Source organism: Antechinus flavipes, chromosome 1 (assembly GCF_016432865.1).
Source record: "Antechinus flavipes isolate AdamAnt ecotype Samford, QLD, Australia chromosome 1, AdamAnt_v2, whole genome shotgun sequence".
Taxonomy (NCBI): domain Eukaryota; kingdom Metazoa; phylum Chordata; class Mammalia; order Dasyuromorphia; family Dasyuridae; genus Antechinus; species Antechinus flavipes.
Window position 1 is genome coordinate 607,313,406 of NC_067398.1, and position 15,632 is coordinate 607,329,037.

Below are 15,632 nucleotides of genomic sequence, written 5' to 3' on the forward strand. Positions count from 1 at the left end.
AAACAGCCTCAGAGAGATTAAGGGAGCTTGCTAAGCTCACACAGGTTGCAACCAGTAGAAAATAGACAATTCAAAAACCTTAACTTCTGAGGTAGGGCTTTCTCCACTGGACCCAAATGACTTAGGTTATTTGAAGTTATGCTGAAATTGTGTTCCAAAGTGATGAGTGAATGGTATTATGTGAATTACTTAAGAAGATGAGTACACTCCTAGCAGGAGTCTGCATAAAGAAGTCAAAAGTTGTAGAGAAAACTATTTCAGAATCCAGGAGGAAAAATTTAGTTATGTTTTGTTGCCTTAAATAATAGGTGAGGAAAAAATTTCTTGAATAAATGTTCTCTCTTCTCTTCTTGTGTTTCCCTCTCCTCCTTTTGTTCTATCATTCTCAGTCATTAAACCCCATTTGGGGTTTTCTTGACAAAAATATTGGAGTGGTTTGCCATTTTTTTCCTCCAACTCATTTACACATGAGAAAACTGAAGCAAACTGGGTTAAGTGACTTGTCCAAGATCACCCAAGTGTGCGAGGCTTCCTGACTCCAGAACTGGAATTTTTTAAACTGTTCTATAGCATCTTTTTTCAAGAAACTACAAGAAGGCCAGTATCACCAGTTAAGTGGTACAGTGTAAGAATGATTGGAAAATTAGGAAGGGGTCAGATTTTAAAGGATTGTTTATGATCTTGGAGGTTAATAGGAAGCCACTGGAATTTATTGAAATAGGTAAGAACATGGACAGATCTGTACTTTATGACTGACCATTTGACAGCTGAGTGGAGGATGGATTGAATGGGGAAAAATGTTGCAGGAAGACCAACTTGGCTACTGCAGTAAGTCAGGCACTGGTGATGTTGGGCCCTGGGAGATGACAGTCATCACTATAGTGTTGCCCATTTTGGAGGAAAGAGAGGATCTATAGTAGCAATGTGAAAAGATATAGTTGGTAGGACTTAGCAACAGCTTGGATGTGATGGGCGAGAGTAAGGAAGGATAACACCAAGATTTTGAGCTTAAATGATAAAAGAGGGTGCCTTGTACGGTAAATGGGGAGTTAGGAGTGATGCAAGCTTTGGGACAAATTATAACGAGTACAGACTCTTTCTGTACCAGGTCACCAGAATGATGCAGGTTAGCCACTGAATTATGGGGCACAGGGTGAAACCTCAAAAGTATATCGGGTTTAAACCTGGTGTCACAAGTCATCCCAAAAGAATCTGCAGACATAGACCTCCAAATCAAAGGGCAAAGATTTTATCGCACTGCTAAGAAGGAGCTAACTTCCAAGAGAAAGGGGTTTTAGCAACTAACAAGGGGAAAGACAAGCTCCTTAGAGAAATTCACAATTAACAAGAAGGAAAACCCTATAAAATGGAAGACACGAATTGGGAGTATGCCATTGACAAGTCAGCATGCTAAATTCAGAGAAGTTAGCTATATTAAGGAGAATGCCATTGACCTGCAGGAAAAACTCAATAAAGTTAGTGAAAAAAATTCAAGAAAGTTAGTATGAGCAGATCTTTTATAGGGGAAATAAAATCTCAGGGGTTTAATATCATGATTGCATAGAATAAAGACAGGATTGCTGAGTGAAATGAGCAGGACCAGGAGATCATTATATACTTCAACAACAATACTATATGAGCATCAATTCCGATGGACGTGGTCATCTCCAGCAATGAGATGAACCAAATCAGTTCCAATAGAGCAGTAATGAACTGAACCAGCTACACCCAGCAAAAGAACTCTGGGAGATGACTAAGAACCATTACATAGATTCCCAATCCCTATATTTTTGTCCACTTGCATTTTTGATTTCCTTCACAGGCTAATTGTACACTACTTCAGAATCAGATTCTTTTTGTATAGCAAAATAACGGTTTGGACATGTATACTTATTTTGTATTTAAGTCATACTTTAACATATTTAACATGTATATTGGTCATCCTGCCATCTAGGGGAGGAGGTGGGGGGAAGGAGGGGAAAATTTGGAACAAATGGTTTGGCAATTATCAATGCTGTAAAATTACCCATGCATATAACTTGTAAATAAAAAGCAGAGAGAGAGAGAGAGAGAGAGAGAAAGGAAGGAGGAAAGGAAAGGGAAAGGGAAAGGAAAGGAAAGAAAAAAAGGACAGGATTTGAAGAGACCTCCACTTGGGGTGGGACTGTAATCCTGCTTAAAGCTGAAAAGATCCCATCTAGGCCCTTCCCATCTTGCCAGGGAATATTATAATCCTATTAATGCTTAGGCTTTCTCTGATAACACAGTGATGCCCAGGACCTCATCATTACTGTATATTTCAAGCATTTGCTTCCTCCTCCCCTTCTTCCCCCCCATTTAAGATGTGGGGAAGAGAAAATAGAATTTTAAGCAAAATACATGTCCAAATGTAAAAACTCAGTGTTTATTTCAAGTTTCAATACTAATATCTGGCAATTATATGCCAGTTTCAAAGAAAAGAACAGTAATTAGTTTAGTTCAACTTTGTTGTAACAGACATTTTGAACAGTTTTGAAAAATCCCTGAAATATTTGTTGTGTAACTGAATATAGGAGTTGCAAAAAAGTTGTTAAGAGTAAAAAATTTCTGAACACAAAAACCAAAAATCATTTCAAAATCAAAGGTAATGTATCTGAGATGTTTCTGACAGCACTTGCCCATGTTGCATGGCACAACTTCACTGCAGTGTTGGTGCGGAACACATTCTACAGACAGAAACACCTCAGCTCAGATTTGCAATGGGAGTTCTGTAAAAAATTTTCAGGCAAAACGGGACTGCAAGTGGAAAAAGTTTAAGAAGTCCTGGTGTAGGTAGTGAAATCTTACCATGCACATAAGTCTCTAAAGCCAAAACAGTGAGCTGGTAGCAATTATAACTGACATATGTAACATTAAGGGTAGTGCTCCACGAGCAGGTTTGGGGACAACAAAGTTGAAATGTTGTGACTAAAATGCAGCATTTTCAAATTAAGGAGTGAACTCGGAGTATAAGATAAGAGGACCTAGGGAAACTCTATTCAGTATTTTGTGTATGCTTATAAAAACATAGGGAGCAAATCAGTTGCAAATCAGACTAAGAACCAAATAAGGAAACAGTAGGAATATTAAAAACAAATTTTATTTTTTCTTAAGAACAATTTTACTGCCAAAGTTTAAGTCAATGATATCAAATTATTACTATCAATTTCATTAAGAAAATCTTATTTCTTGAAAGAGCTGTCAGCCGATGACCTCAGAATACTTATCAGCACCTTATCTGGAAATAACTCATCAAACCAGAAGTAGCGGATTTCCTCTTTCTAGTTGTTGTACTCTTGGAGAGCCTGAGCCATGAAGAGTTTGCCCAAGTTCTGTGCAGTGAACTCTTTGATGTTCTGGCAGTAAGTGTTAATTTGGCCTATCAATGAAGGAGAGAAATTAAGAATGCCATGAGATTTAATTAAGTGAAGGCAATAATATCTACAATAAAAAAATTAGAATGAAAGAATTCGTTCTTATCAATTACGATGCTTATAAGAAAAGACCCTATTTAAAAAAAAAAAATAGGGTAAAAAAAAGTATCAGAATCACAGAATTTGAGAGTTGAACCTTGGCAATCAGCTAGTTGAATCAATACACTTAAAGAATCCCCAAGATCACATATTCAATTAGTAATGATCTAGTTTCTGCTTGAAAACCTCTAAGAAAAAGATCACGATGCTTCTAAAATTAGATCATTCTACTTTTTAATAATTCTTTAACTGTTGTTCCTGACATCAATGCATCTTTTAAAAACAAATTCAAATTTTAGTGAAAACACTTGCATGATACAGTATCACAAAAGAAAAGGGAAAAAACTGTTAAGAAAGTTAACTAGTTAACTTTAGTCTAATCAATCACAGATTGCTGACTACTCAGGAATATGGTTGGGATTGTCCTAAGTCTAATGGAGACGTGGCTTTTGTCCATTTTGGTCCAAGTACTGGTTTACAAAGACTTCACATAAATATAATGAGAAAGCAACAAAAATTCTAGTATCTCTTAAGTATGTAACTCTAGTTTATTTTGATTTCTAGAATTCAATGGAAACACAACTTGTATCTAAACCACATGGTAATCAATTTATAAGACTCATACTCAACTTGTAAATTATTCTGTTTAAGATAATTTTATGACATTTGCATCTTTTAAATACTACGAAATACAGTTCTAGCTCATCTAAATGGAAACCTCGAAGATTACTGTTTTGAATTTTTCAAAGATAAATGATAAACTGACTCAAACTACATCCTAATCACATTTTTTACTTCATCATAATGAAGTAAAAATCAAAAGAGATTTAATTACACTTATAATATTAATAGGTCAAGATAATATCCCATCACTTCAAGGTTGAAAGGGTTAAGAGACAAAGGCAAACCAGTCAAGAACTATATTCTTTAACTCAAATTTAGGTCCACATTAAGAGAATGGTACTTACTGCCATATGTGTAAAAGAGGGGAAAAAAGTATAAACATGTTTCTTGTTAGAGTATAATTGTCTTCTTGCTAAATTTGAAAAAGGCCTCACAATAAAACCACATAATTGTAAAGAATCTGCAAATGCAATGATGCTTTATTTAAAATGTTTAAGTTTAGATGTATTCTGAGAAAGTACTGATATATATGGCTGAAACAAAATCACTTCACCTTAAAAGAATCCTGGGACTCCAGAGAGAAAAATAAACTTGATTTTTTTTTTTTAAAGACCTATTAAACTGCTACTTTATCCACTACTAAAGCACTGGTATACTGAAAAGTAATTCATTACCACAAATCCTTTTAATGACTTTTCATTTATCCTCAACCAATTTGTGATGGTTTTTTCTTTCTATATTTTCCTTTTCTTATATTAAGTATCAATATAAGTGAGAAGAGCTGAAAAATGGTTGACAAAATACCTGCAATAAGAAGAGACTCCATCCTGGCAGGGGGCTGAAGAGGTTTGAAGAGTTTGGACATGTCCTCTTCAGGGAGAGGAGGTTCTCCTCGGCTCTGGCGCTGTAGATTTTCCTGCTGACGACGTTGCTGATACTGGAAAAGGAAAATCAAGTTTGTATTATTGTAAAATTTGCCACCAGCTTGAGAGAAAAAGGTCTCTATGATTTATGCAATAAGCAATGACTCTAAAGCTCTGGATTCTCCACTACAATCTTCTTCCCCATAAGCTATTACCTTCCTTCCCCCACTTACTTAATCGTTTTAAGGTTTTCAATTCTAATCCAAGTTCTGTATTGACTACATGACCCTATTAATACTGCAAAACCAAAGAAAAATGTCCCTTCATCTGAACAGGTGTTCTTGAACAGCTGAAAATTATTTCGAAGAATTTTGTCACCAGAAAATACTATGTAAAAACTAAATCATTTGAATAGAAAAAGACACTGTAACAGCATTTGGATCAAAAGACATGTATTTGTGTTCAACTTCACAATCTTTAAAATCTGTCTGGTCATAAAGAAGCTTAGACATGACTAGTTTGAAAAAGCAGAAAAATGTGTGCCCAAAATGAAAAATGGGGGGAATTCTCGATGATATTATGTAGTAATTTTACAATCAAGTCAAAAGCAGATTTTATAAAAAAAGGGATAAGAGGCTTGGCAAATAGAATGCCTATTTAAAGAGGAAAAAATGTTCAATAATTTCAGTAGTTAAGAATTACTTGAGAAATCATGAATATTTCCAAAGAGCTAAAGGAACTGGATAGAAAACCATTTATCCTGGTTGAATACAGATTTGCTTGAGCCAACTAAACCTCTTGAAGTTCTTTAAATTGTTTTCTTCCTTTCCTCCTTTCTTTCCTTCCTTCTTTCTTTTGCTGAGGCAATTAGAGTTAAGTGACTTGCAAGTGTCTGAGACCAGATTTGAACTTAGGTTCTCTTGACTTCAGGGCCGGTGCTCTATCCACTGCGCCATCTAGCTGGCCTGAATATATTGTTTTCTATGATTTTATGAAGAATTAAGAAGAAAATGAAAGATCAGCCTAATTATATTCCAGATAACGTCTAAAAGACTGATGATTGCATTTAAAAAAAAAAAATCAAAGAAAAAAACTATGACAAGTTATTGTTAATTCACAAAATCTGGAGCCATCTTAACAGTTCTTGATTTTGCTCAAGGAATAAAACCATCCACTAAAGTCCAATTCTAATGTATAACATGGATGTACAGATGATTTGTGTTCTCAAAAGCTCTAAGGTCTGGAAGCATCTCCCAAACTGACCTAGAAAATGTCCCTGCATGATATTTCGAGGAACAACCAGAATTCAGACTCACTTATAATGAAAGTCCCAGTAGGGAATCTTATTAATCTAAACTAAATTAAACTAAAATCGGGTAGATACTCTGATATTTATCAAAAACATACCCTGCAGCACAGGCTGAGAAAGGTCAGAAGGCTATCAAATACCAAATGTTGAAGACACAGATTATTTATGAAAACTACATTCAAAATGAACTTACTTTTAATAAGAAGATATAAGAAAATGTGTTAGTAAACTCTTGGAGTTTGAGAATCTGGATATATTCATTAATCTTTTCACTGCCTTCTTTTCACATCAAAAAAATGTCCAGGAGAAAGCTCAAATTTACCTTCTTTTCCTTTACTTTGTTGAAAGTTCTGGTAAAATGTTTAAATTAAATTTCTTTTCAATGAATATACAATAATAATTTAAAATAGGCATGGACTCATCAATATTTTAGCTAAATACTACAGTAACAAAGATATCCATGTAAAAATTATTTCACAGTTTTATAACTGTTCATAAAAAAAGTTACATATTGCCCACCTGTCTTTTCTTCCAGTGCTATTGCTAGAGATTTTCCCCTCTCCTTTCATTTTTCCCTTGGCCAGGTTACAGCCTGTGACCTGTTCATTTGCCCCATTGGCCTCCTCCAAAATGTTATTTTAAATCAGTATCAATTTAGAGAAAATTGGCCAGGGAGAGGTAAGGGAACTGCCTGATACCTTAACATGGCTAACACTACTGTTTGCTCTCTCACCTAAATTACGTATTACCATTCTCCTTTTACATAAAGAGATTTTCATTGACATATTTTGTTTCTATGTAGCCTGCATTTCCCCATATCCTTCCTTTCCCGATTCAAAGACCTATTCCTTATAACAAAGAATATTTTTAGAGAAAAAAATATGGAAAAAAAAAATCAATCAATGCTTCCCCTCTGCCCCCAATGTGACAATGATATTCAATGCTTCACAATTGAGGACTCCCAACATTATAAAGAAGAGTTATATTGCAAGGTGGAAGAATGTCTTCAAAAGAGAAAGGAATTTTACATTTCTTCATTAAGGCCAAGCTTGTTCTTTATAATTTTGTATTATTCAGTTGCCATTGATTTGTAGTGGTTCAAGTCACTAAGTATATCGCTTTCTTGAGTCTGCTTATTTCACTTTGCATCAATTCATTTATTGTACAATTTATATATTTGTTATGTTCATTGTTTCCTAAGGTACATTAACATTCTATTTTAAATTTGATCTCAGTGGCCCTGAGAATATTCTCTGAAATATAGATGGGAAAGAGGACACCATTAGAACCTTCAAAGCACTGTATATATGTATGACTTATTCTGCATAAATTAAGATGTGAAATATTACAATGATCAGAAGCAACAAGAGTTAGCAAAAGAAAAGAAACCATTTTTAGGGTTTAGGAATATTTGCATATAAGGAATTTGGGGCCATTAGTAGTCCGTCTCAGTCTCACTGAAGGCAGGATTATTCCATTTTCTATTCCTTGCATTAGGGTAAGAGGCCCCCCCTTCAGTTAGAAAAGTACTCTATTTTAGGTATATTGTGGACATTTATGAACTGGACTGAAAACATAATTATCTTTTCTAATTCTGTATACATGGAAGAAACTATATCTTGAATCACTAAAGACTGATTTATTTTAAAATTAAGAAAAAAATAGCCTTATTATGGAGGAAATAGGAAGGTGTGAGGTGGGGAATTGTTTAAATATCCAAATATAATTCAGTTGAAAATATTTTTATGAAGGCTTAATAATCTAAGAAATAATACTTTTTAAAGACATAAGCTAATTTGAAATCATCTTATCTAGGAATCAAATACTTAGGACACATTACAGCAGTGTAGTACAAAACAATTTTCTAGTAAATATAAAAGGCATGCATGGCCTTCAGGCATTACAACTAACACAAAGGTAAAATATACTTTCTATGTGAATTTATGTAAGAAAATATTCAGGTAATTTCCCCCATCCATCTTTGAACTATATTCTTCCACTTCACAGTGGTTGGCTTATTTCCTAACAAAATTCCTTGTTCTTAATCACAATTGCTCAATTTTTTAAATAAAGTAAAAATCTGCTATAAGCCACTATTAAAACAATTATAGTTAGTAATGAAACGAGGTGTGAAATTCTGGAAACTCTTTTCCAAGTAAATACATCCTTGTTATTTGCATAACCTTGGCAATGAAATCTCAGTGAAGTATGCCAGCTGATCTTACCATCACTTTTAAAAGGAACAATCACTATTAACAACTGCTAAAAACAAAAAAAAATTATAACATTAGAGAAAATATCTATACACAAGCAAAACTTAAAAATTTTTAACAGTTATCAGTTTATATTCAATGCTTCTCCAGAGATAATGTAATGAAACAGAATATTCCAAAAATAGTGGTTAATCTTTGTTAAGTCTCTACATAATACCTACCTGATGTTTCTGTTGCTGCTGCTTACTGGTATTTCTCATATAGGTGTTATATTTAACAATATCCTGGCTCATTTCATCCACTCTGTCCATCAATAACTGTAGGCTCTTCCCCAGATGATTACTGGAATTTAAAGAAAAAACAAGTTTACTTAGAAGTTGAAGGATATGAGATGAGGAAATAGGGAAATTCTATTGGTGATACAAACATTTCCCTTTACTGGGGTTCAAAATCAATCAGTTTTCTGGCTATTGAGAGTAAATTTCATACTTATAAGAAAGTCTTACACAGAAAGAATTGCTATGCTACAAAAATCTTATGTAAATCCAATAATGTATTTATATGAAATGTCAAAGAGTTGAAAATATTTTTTTAAAGATCATTAAATACATGTACAGCATTTAATGGAAGATGAAAAAAATTAATATATTAAATAAGAGAGCTTGTTAATGTTCATTTTGAAACCCTTTAAATACTGTATGAATGCTTTTTCATTTCTACACTGAGACATCTTTCTGTTGTCCTATCAAAAACTTCTTCCTCATTCAGGGAAAAGGGCTTGTAAATATTAAGGATATTCTTTGCATACAGTCCCTCCATTTTTTTCCTGCCCTATTTCCTCCTTCAATTTTTTTCTCTCTCCTCCTCTCTCCCCATCTTCCTTCCCTCTCTCTTCCCTGCTCCCTTCCTGTCTCCTCCCTCCCCTTCTCTTTCCCCACACCCTCTTCCAATAATCCAATAAATGATCAAATTAACTAAAAATATAAAGAATGAAATAATTCTTACCATCAAAGAGTTTACATTTTAATGGGGGAGGGAAGTGTTTAATATGTATATACATAAGTATATATAGAATAGATATAAATAAAATAAATGCAATTGATAATATGGTAGAGACAGAAAACAGTACCAATTAAGGGTGTGTTTTTTTTGTTTTGTTTGGTGAGATGGTAAGGAATGAAAGATTCTGTGAGGAACAAGTCAAAGATAAATGCATCCTAGGGATAAGGGTATGGCCAGTACAGAGGCACTGAGGAAAAAACAGAGTATCATATGCAAGGAACAGAGAGGCGGAAGAATATCAGTGTAGGGAGTAGAAAGCAAAGTGCAATGATGCTAGAAAGATAGTTTGGGGGCAAGAAATAAAGGGGTATAAAAACTAAACAGACAAGGGCAGCCAGGTGGAACAGTGGAGAAAGCACCAGCCCTGAAGTCCCTGGAGGACACGAGTTCAAACACTTAACAATTCCTAGCTGTAGTGCTACTATTGGGCTTCTACCCCAAAGAGATACTAAAGAATGGAAAGGAACCTGTATGTGCCAAAATGTTTGTGGCAGCCATTTGTAGTGGCTAGAAACTGGAAAATGAATGGATGCCCATCAATTGGAGTAAATTGGGTAATCAGTTGGGTAAATTGTGGTATAAGAATGTTATGGAATATTATTGTTCTGTAAGAAATGACCAGCAGGATGAATACAGAGAGGCTTAGAGAGACTCACATGAAATGATGCTAAGTGAAATGAGTAGAACCAGGAGATTATTATATACTTCAACAACAATACTGTATGAAGATGTATTCTGATGGAAGTCGATTTCTTTGACAAAGAGATCTAACTCAGTTTCAATTGATCAATGATGGACAGAAGCAGCTACACCCAAAGAAAGGACACTGGAAAATGAATATAAACTGCTTGCATTTTTGTTTTTCTTCCAAGGTTATTTCTACCTCCTAAATCCAATTCTCCCTGTGCAACAAGAGAACTGTTCGGTTCTGCACACATATATTGTATCTAGGATATATTGTTGTATATTTAACATGTATAGGACTGCTTGCCATGTGGGGGAGGGGATGGAGAGAGGGAGGGGAAAAATCGGAACAGAAGTGAGTGCAAGGGATAATATTGTTAAAAAAATGTAAAAAAAAAAATGTTGTTAAAAAAAGGGTTCTGTCAATAAAAAGTTATTTTAAAAAAATTTAAAAATTAAAAAAAAAAAAAAAACTAATTCCTAGCTTATGACCCTGGGCAAGTCATTTAACCCCAATTGCCTCAGCAAAATAAAAAACAACAACAACAAAAACCTAAAAAACTAAACAGTCCAGTTTATATTTTACAGAAACAGGAAGAAATAAGGAGTCACTGGAGTTAATAGGTTAGGAAGTGACATCGATAGAAATTTAAGGAAAAACAATTTGACAACTTTGTGGATGGGGGACTGAAAAGGAGAGATGTGACACAGGAAGACCAATTAAGAAAGTCATTATAATAGCTAGCTGCCCTAAACTAAATTTTTTTTAATTTAAATTTTATTTTATTTAATAATAACTTTGTATTGACAGAATCCATGCCAGGGTAATTTTTTTACAACATTATCCCTTGCACTCGCTTATGCCTAAACTAAATTTTTAATGACTTACGATCATTATTATGAGTATCACCATTTTATACAATGATACACATCTGTCTAAAATCTAGTAACACTTTTTAAAGTCTATGTATTTAAACTGTTTGAAATGGTTTACAGTAGTTATTCTGATCAGTTTTTATAATTTTACTATCTTATTTTTTTCCATCATAACATCTGAAATGCTGTCAATGTATGTGCCTATTGATAAGAGCCTTTTTCCCTTAGCTTCCCATTTCTAATCTTCTGTTGTAAACATAAAAACCTGATGACCATGCTAATTAAAGCTCTATATAAAGAAAGAAGAACAAAACTCAGATTAAAGGTATCTTCAAGCTTACAAAGTCCTTTCCGTCCAAATCACCAAAGGATGCAGTTAGTTAAGGTTAAGTAAATAAGCAGCCATTACTCTCATTTTGCTTCAGGAATCTGAAGCTCAAAAATCAAGTAATTTGCCTGTAGTCACAGTTAACTGTGTAGTTAACTGTCAGTTAAATTTAAATCAAAATCTTATCTTACTAAAACTCCAGTGTTTTCTACATTAGAGTAAGTCAAGCATGATGGCTGTTTAGGTCATTTCAGGTTACTTCCTCATTCTAGACTAAGCTACAATATATTTTTTTGTATCATCTATAGTGCCAAGTATGTGAAAGACATTCATTTAATGTTTTTACTATGACTACACTGCAAAAAAATCTTTACAGATTAACTCCAAATAAATAGATTTGGATTTTAGCTCTGATACTAGCAATAAGAAAGCCATGAGATAGCATTTATCAACCTGTTAACCTATTTATAAAATCCACTGGATTAGAAGATCGACAATGCTAAATACATATAAACACATAAGCTTTCAGCTTTATTAGTGAGCTATAAATGGGAGGTTAAGAAGCACCCCTCTTTTTTTTAGGTCAAGCCCAATTATTTTATTATGTTTCCCCATCATCTTCACTGTGACATCAGACACACATCAAATTCTGTGCCGTCACTGAAAAAAGAATAAATATCTAAAAACAGACAGGAAAACATTAAACAGTCTATGAAATTCTAATTTAGTTCTACCAGCCCGATAGATAGTCAATTTGCAAAATACTAAAGAGATCTCTGGTTCAGAGTTATTAACATTTTGATCACTTCTTTAGCTTAATTCGATAGAGTGTTTTGGAATAACTGAACCAACAAATAGAAACATGAACTGTATATTGGTATATCTTTCCACTGTACTTCTTACACCATTCCCAAATTTTTTATCATTTTTTCTGAAAAAATGAAAGTGATTCTACCTTGTAAATGATTCTAATTTGTTATTACTGCCAACATGTTTTGTATTCACTAAGTTATTTCTTTGTCCCTAAGTTAAATTCAAGAGTTAAGCTTTCTTTTTTTGAAATTAAGTTTAGAAGATCAGGTTTCCGGCTAACAGGTGTTCTATTCCTGTATCAGGGAAATCTGTTATCCTTGAAGAATGAAGGTAATTACCAAGGAGTCTTGAGTGGTTATCTCTATAACAATGATTGTTCTTAGAGGAAGTTTGATTCATTATTGCTGTGAAACTAGCCATGCAGGTGGACACTATCAATGAGTTTTCCATAGCAAAACAAGCATGGAACATACTTGCCATAGCAACAAGATAGAAGAAGGGGTAATTGCTAGCCCTCTATTCCAAATTTTCAGTCAGTTACATGCTTAGAACCTTGTGCCTCAGTTGAGCCTAATTTCAATAGCAGCATGACTAATTTACTGTGAGATAAAGCCTAAGAATTATCTGGATTTGCATGTCTCTTAATTATTAAAGATTTAATTTGCAATTCTTTTGAGAATGGTTTTGCACATGCTTTTTGATTCAAGTCTACTCAGGGGTAGTTACTGGCCTCAAATTTTGTTAGTTTTCTAAGGATATTGTTAGGAAAACCTTTGCAATAATTATAGCAATCCCAAAAAGAAAGTGAGTGACTCAAGATTCAATCCAACTATACATTAACTCCCACACGTATAATGGCTGAAATACCACTGTGGTCCACTCAAATTCTCAAATTCTGCCACTCTTTGGGAGTTTAGAAATCAGGTCACATTTTGTATAAGATGCTGGAATGAACTTAATTTCTGCCAAATTACTTTCCACTTTTCCAGAAAGTCTATATCAAATTATATATAATGTAATGGATTTATATTTTTAAATGTGTTACTGTTTCCAATTTTTCTTTATCTAGTTTGTTCCATTGATCATATTCTCTATTTTCTGAACCTACTGATTAACATTTTAACTTAACGAGGTCTAAAAGTAAAATTTTGCTTTTATTCTTACTTTTTAATATTTCTTTTGAAATTCTAGTGTTTTGTTTCTCCAAATGAATTCTAATATTGTTCAGTCAGGTTCAATATTGTATTTCCTTTGTAATAGTTATTACAACTAAAAGTATCAATTAATTTTGGTAGCATTATATTAAAGCCCAATCATGGGCAACAAATACATCATCATTATTTTAAATTTTTATTTCTTGAAAATGTTCTCTAATTGTATTTATCTTACCCTTAAGCATGCCCTGATATGTATGTTTTCATGTACTTCATAGCTATTTTAAATGGAACTTTTAGTTTTATTATTTCCACATAAATTTTGTTACTGCTAAATAGAAATACTGATCTTTGTGGATTTATTGATAACTACTTTTGTAACTACTAATTATCTTAATTTTTAAATAAAATCTTGCTATCAGCAAATTTGGTCTCTCCTTTTTTATGGTCATTCCTTTAATCACCTTATCTTTTCTTGCCATAGCAGCATTTCTAGAATTACATCAAGTAATCAAAATAAAGGCATTTTTGTTTTGCTTCTGTATTTATCAAGAACCTTCGAGGAGTGTCTTTCCAATGCAGATAATTTTCTATTTTATAACAAAATTTTTCCACATTAAAAAGAGAATTCTTTGACATATTAGAAATGCTAATAAGAGTAATTAGAAATAAGAGTGAGAAATTTAAGATGGGGGGGTGAAGAGATTCTCTATATGCTGATATTAAAATGGTTTATGCTAAAAAAAGAATGCTAAGAAATTATAAACTAATTAAGATGATGGATAGCTTCAGTCAAATTGCAGGCTGCAAAACAAAAACTACTAAAATCAACAGTCTACGTAAAAATAACAAAATCCAAGAAAAGGATGGGAATGGGGTATTCCATTTTTAAAATGCAAAATTCATAGAATATTTGGGAATCAACATCCCCCAAGATATTGGTTGCAACATCTGTAAAATCTATAAAATAATGCTAAAGAGAGTCAAGAAGAAAAAATGGCACTCAAGAAATGAAGGGGTTTCCAACTGTGTCAGTGGAAGGATAGAAGGGTTGATACAATCTAATGGGGAAAAAAAAAAAAGCACAAAGGATCTAAGGCCAAAGACTGGGCCTTACTAGAAAAATGGAATGAGCTCAAGTAATATAAGGAAAAATTACCAAAGGAAATAGAAAAAGTAAAAAGAGAACAAGTATATTAAAGTGTCCAGGAAGAAGCAGAAGCAGCAAAGAACAATTCAACATTACTAACGTATTTATAAAGAAAATAAGGACTAAGAAAATGATGATGTCTCTGTCAATGAGGAAATCATTCATAACCTTTTAGTGTAAAATTTCAGTATCATGGAATGATGGAAATGGGTGCATGGGGATGCTACAGAAACCAGAATAGCATTAAGATTATGGCAAGAAAAAATAAAGGAAGATGGCAAAAAAGATGCCATATTGTTTACTTCCTCCAATTAAATGTTTAGTACTTGATCTAATTTTCTCTGAAATTATTTTTACTCCTTCAAAAACTAGCCTAATAGCTAACTATATGTGTATCTAACATGCATATAGTGTCCCCAAAATTAACTTTTAAATGCATATAGGCTTTTTTTTTTAAATCTTAAAATTGCACTAAGACTAGTCATATATATGAAGTTGCACTTATGATATGCCTTCTAATTTGAGATACAGGTACACTGTGAAAATGATTCCGATATAAAAAGCTACCACTACAGGAAGCCCTTGAAAACTATCCTACTATAGAGGGTTTACATCTGGTAACTGTATGATATGTGACACTATATATTATGCTCAATGTTATGACAAGCATATTCTATTATGTTACAATGAGATTTTTATAGTTTGTAGAACACTGAAATTATTAGAATGGAATAGTATCAGAAATTTGAAAAAGTTGAATAATACTGACCTCAGAGGACATCAGGTCTAACAAATTCACTATTCTATTACAGATAACATTCACAGGAAATCAGATCAGGCATAGAGATTGATTTTATGTGAATATCTTCAGGACTAGTTTGTTTTTAGAAGTTGTAGTAATATAGTGTTTGCTTTCATTGCCAAGGAAACAAACTAAAAACAGATAACTTAAACAGATGTGAACAGAGATACAAAGTAACAAGTATACTCTGGTTCTTCCTTATCTTTGGTGTTTAAAGCCCTACACTGGCCTAACTTTAATTCTAAAATGTACAAAAAAAAAAA

At 33.2% G+C, this 15,632-nt stretch overlaps 1 protein-coding gene across 1 annotated transcript in view; it reads right to left on the reverse strand.

Annotated features, from left to right (window-relative positions):
- Nucleotides 1-3,099: 3,099 nt before the first annotated feature.
- EIF3H (eukaryotic translation initiation factor 3 subunit H) overlaps nt 3,100-15,632 on the reverse strand; it is a 106,253-nt gene continuing 93,720 nt past the window's right edge. Inside the window, exons 6-8 of the mRNA XM_051971008.1 lie at nt 8,722-8,842; nt 4,920-5,052; nt 3,100-3,397 (exon numbers count right to left, since the gene is read on the reverse strand). Of these exons, the coding sequence (XP_051826968.1) occupies nt 3,300-3,397; nt 4,920-5,052; nt 8,722-8,842 (352 nt within the window). The 3' untranslated portion in view covers nt 3,100-3,299. The remainder of the gene's footprint in view (nt 3,398-4,919; nt 5,053-8,721; nt 8,843-15,632) is intronic.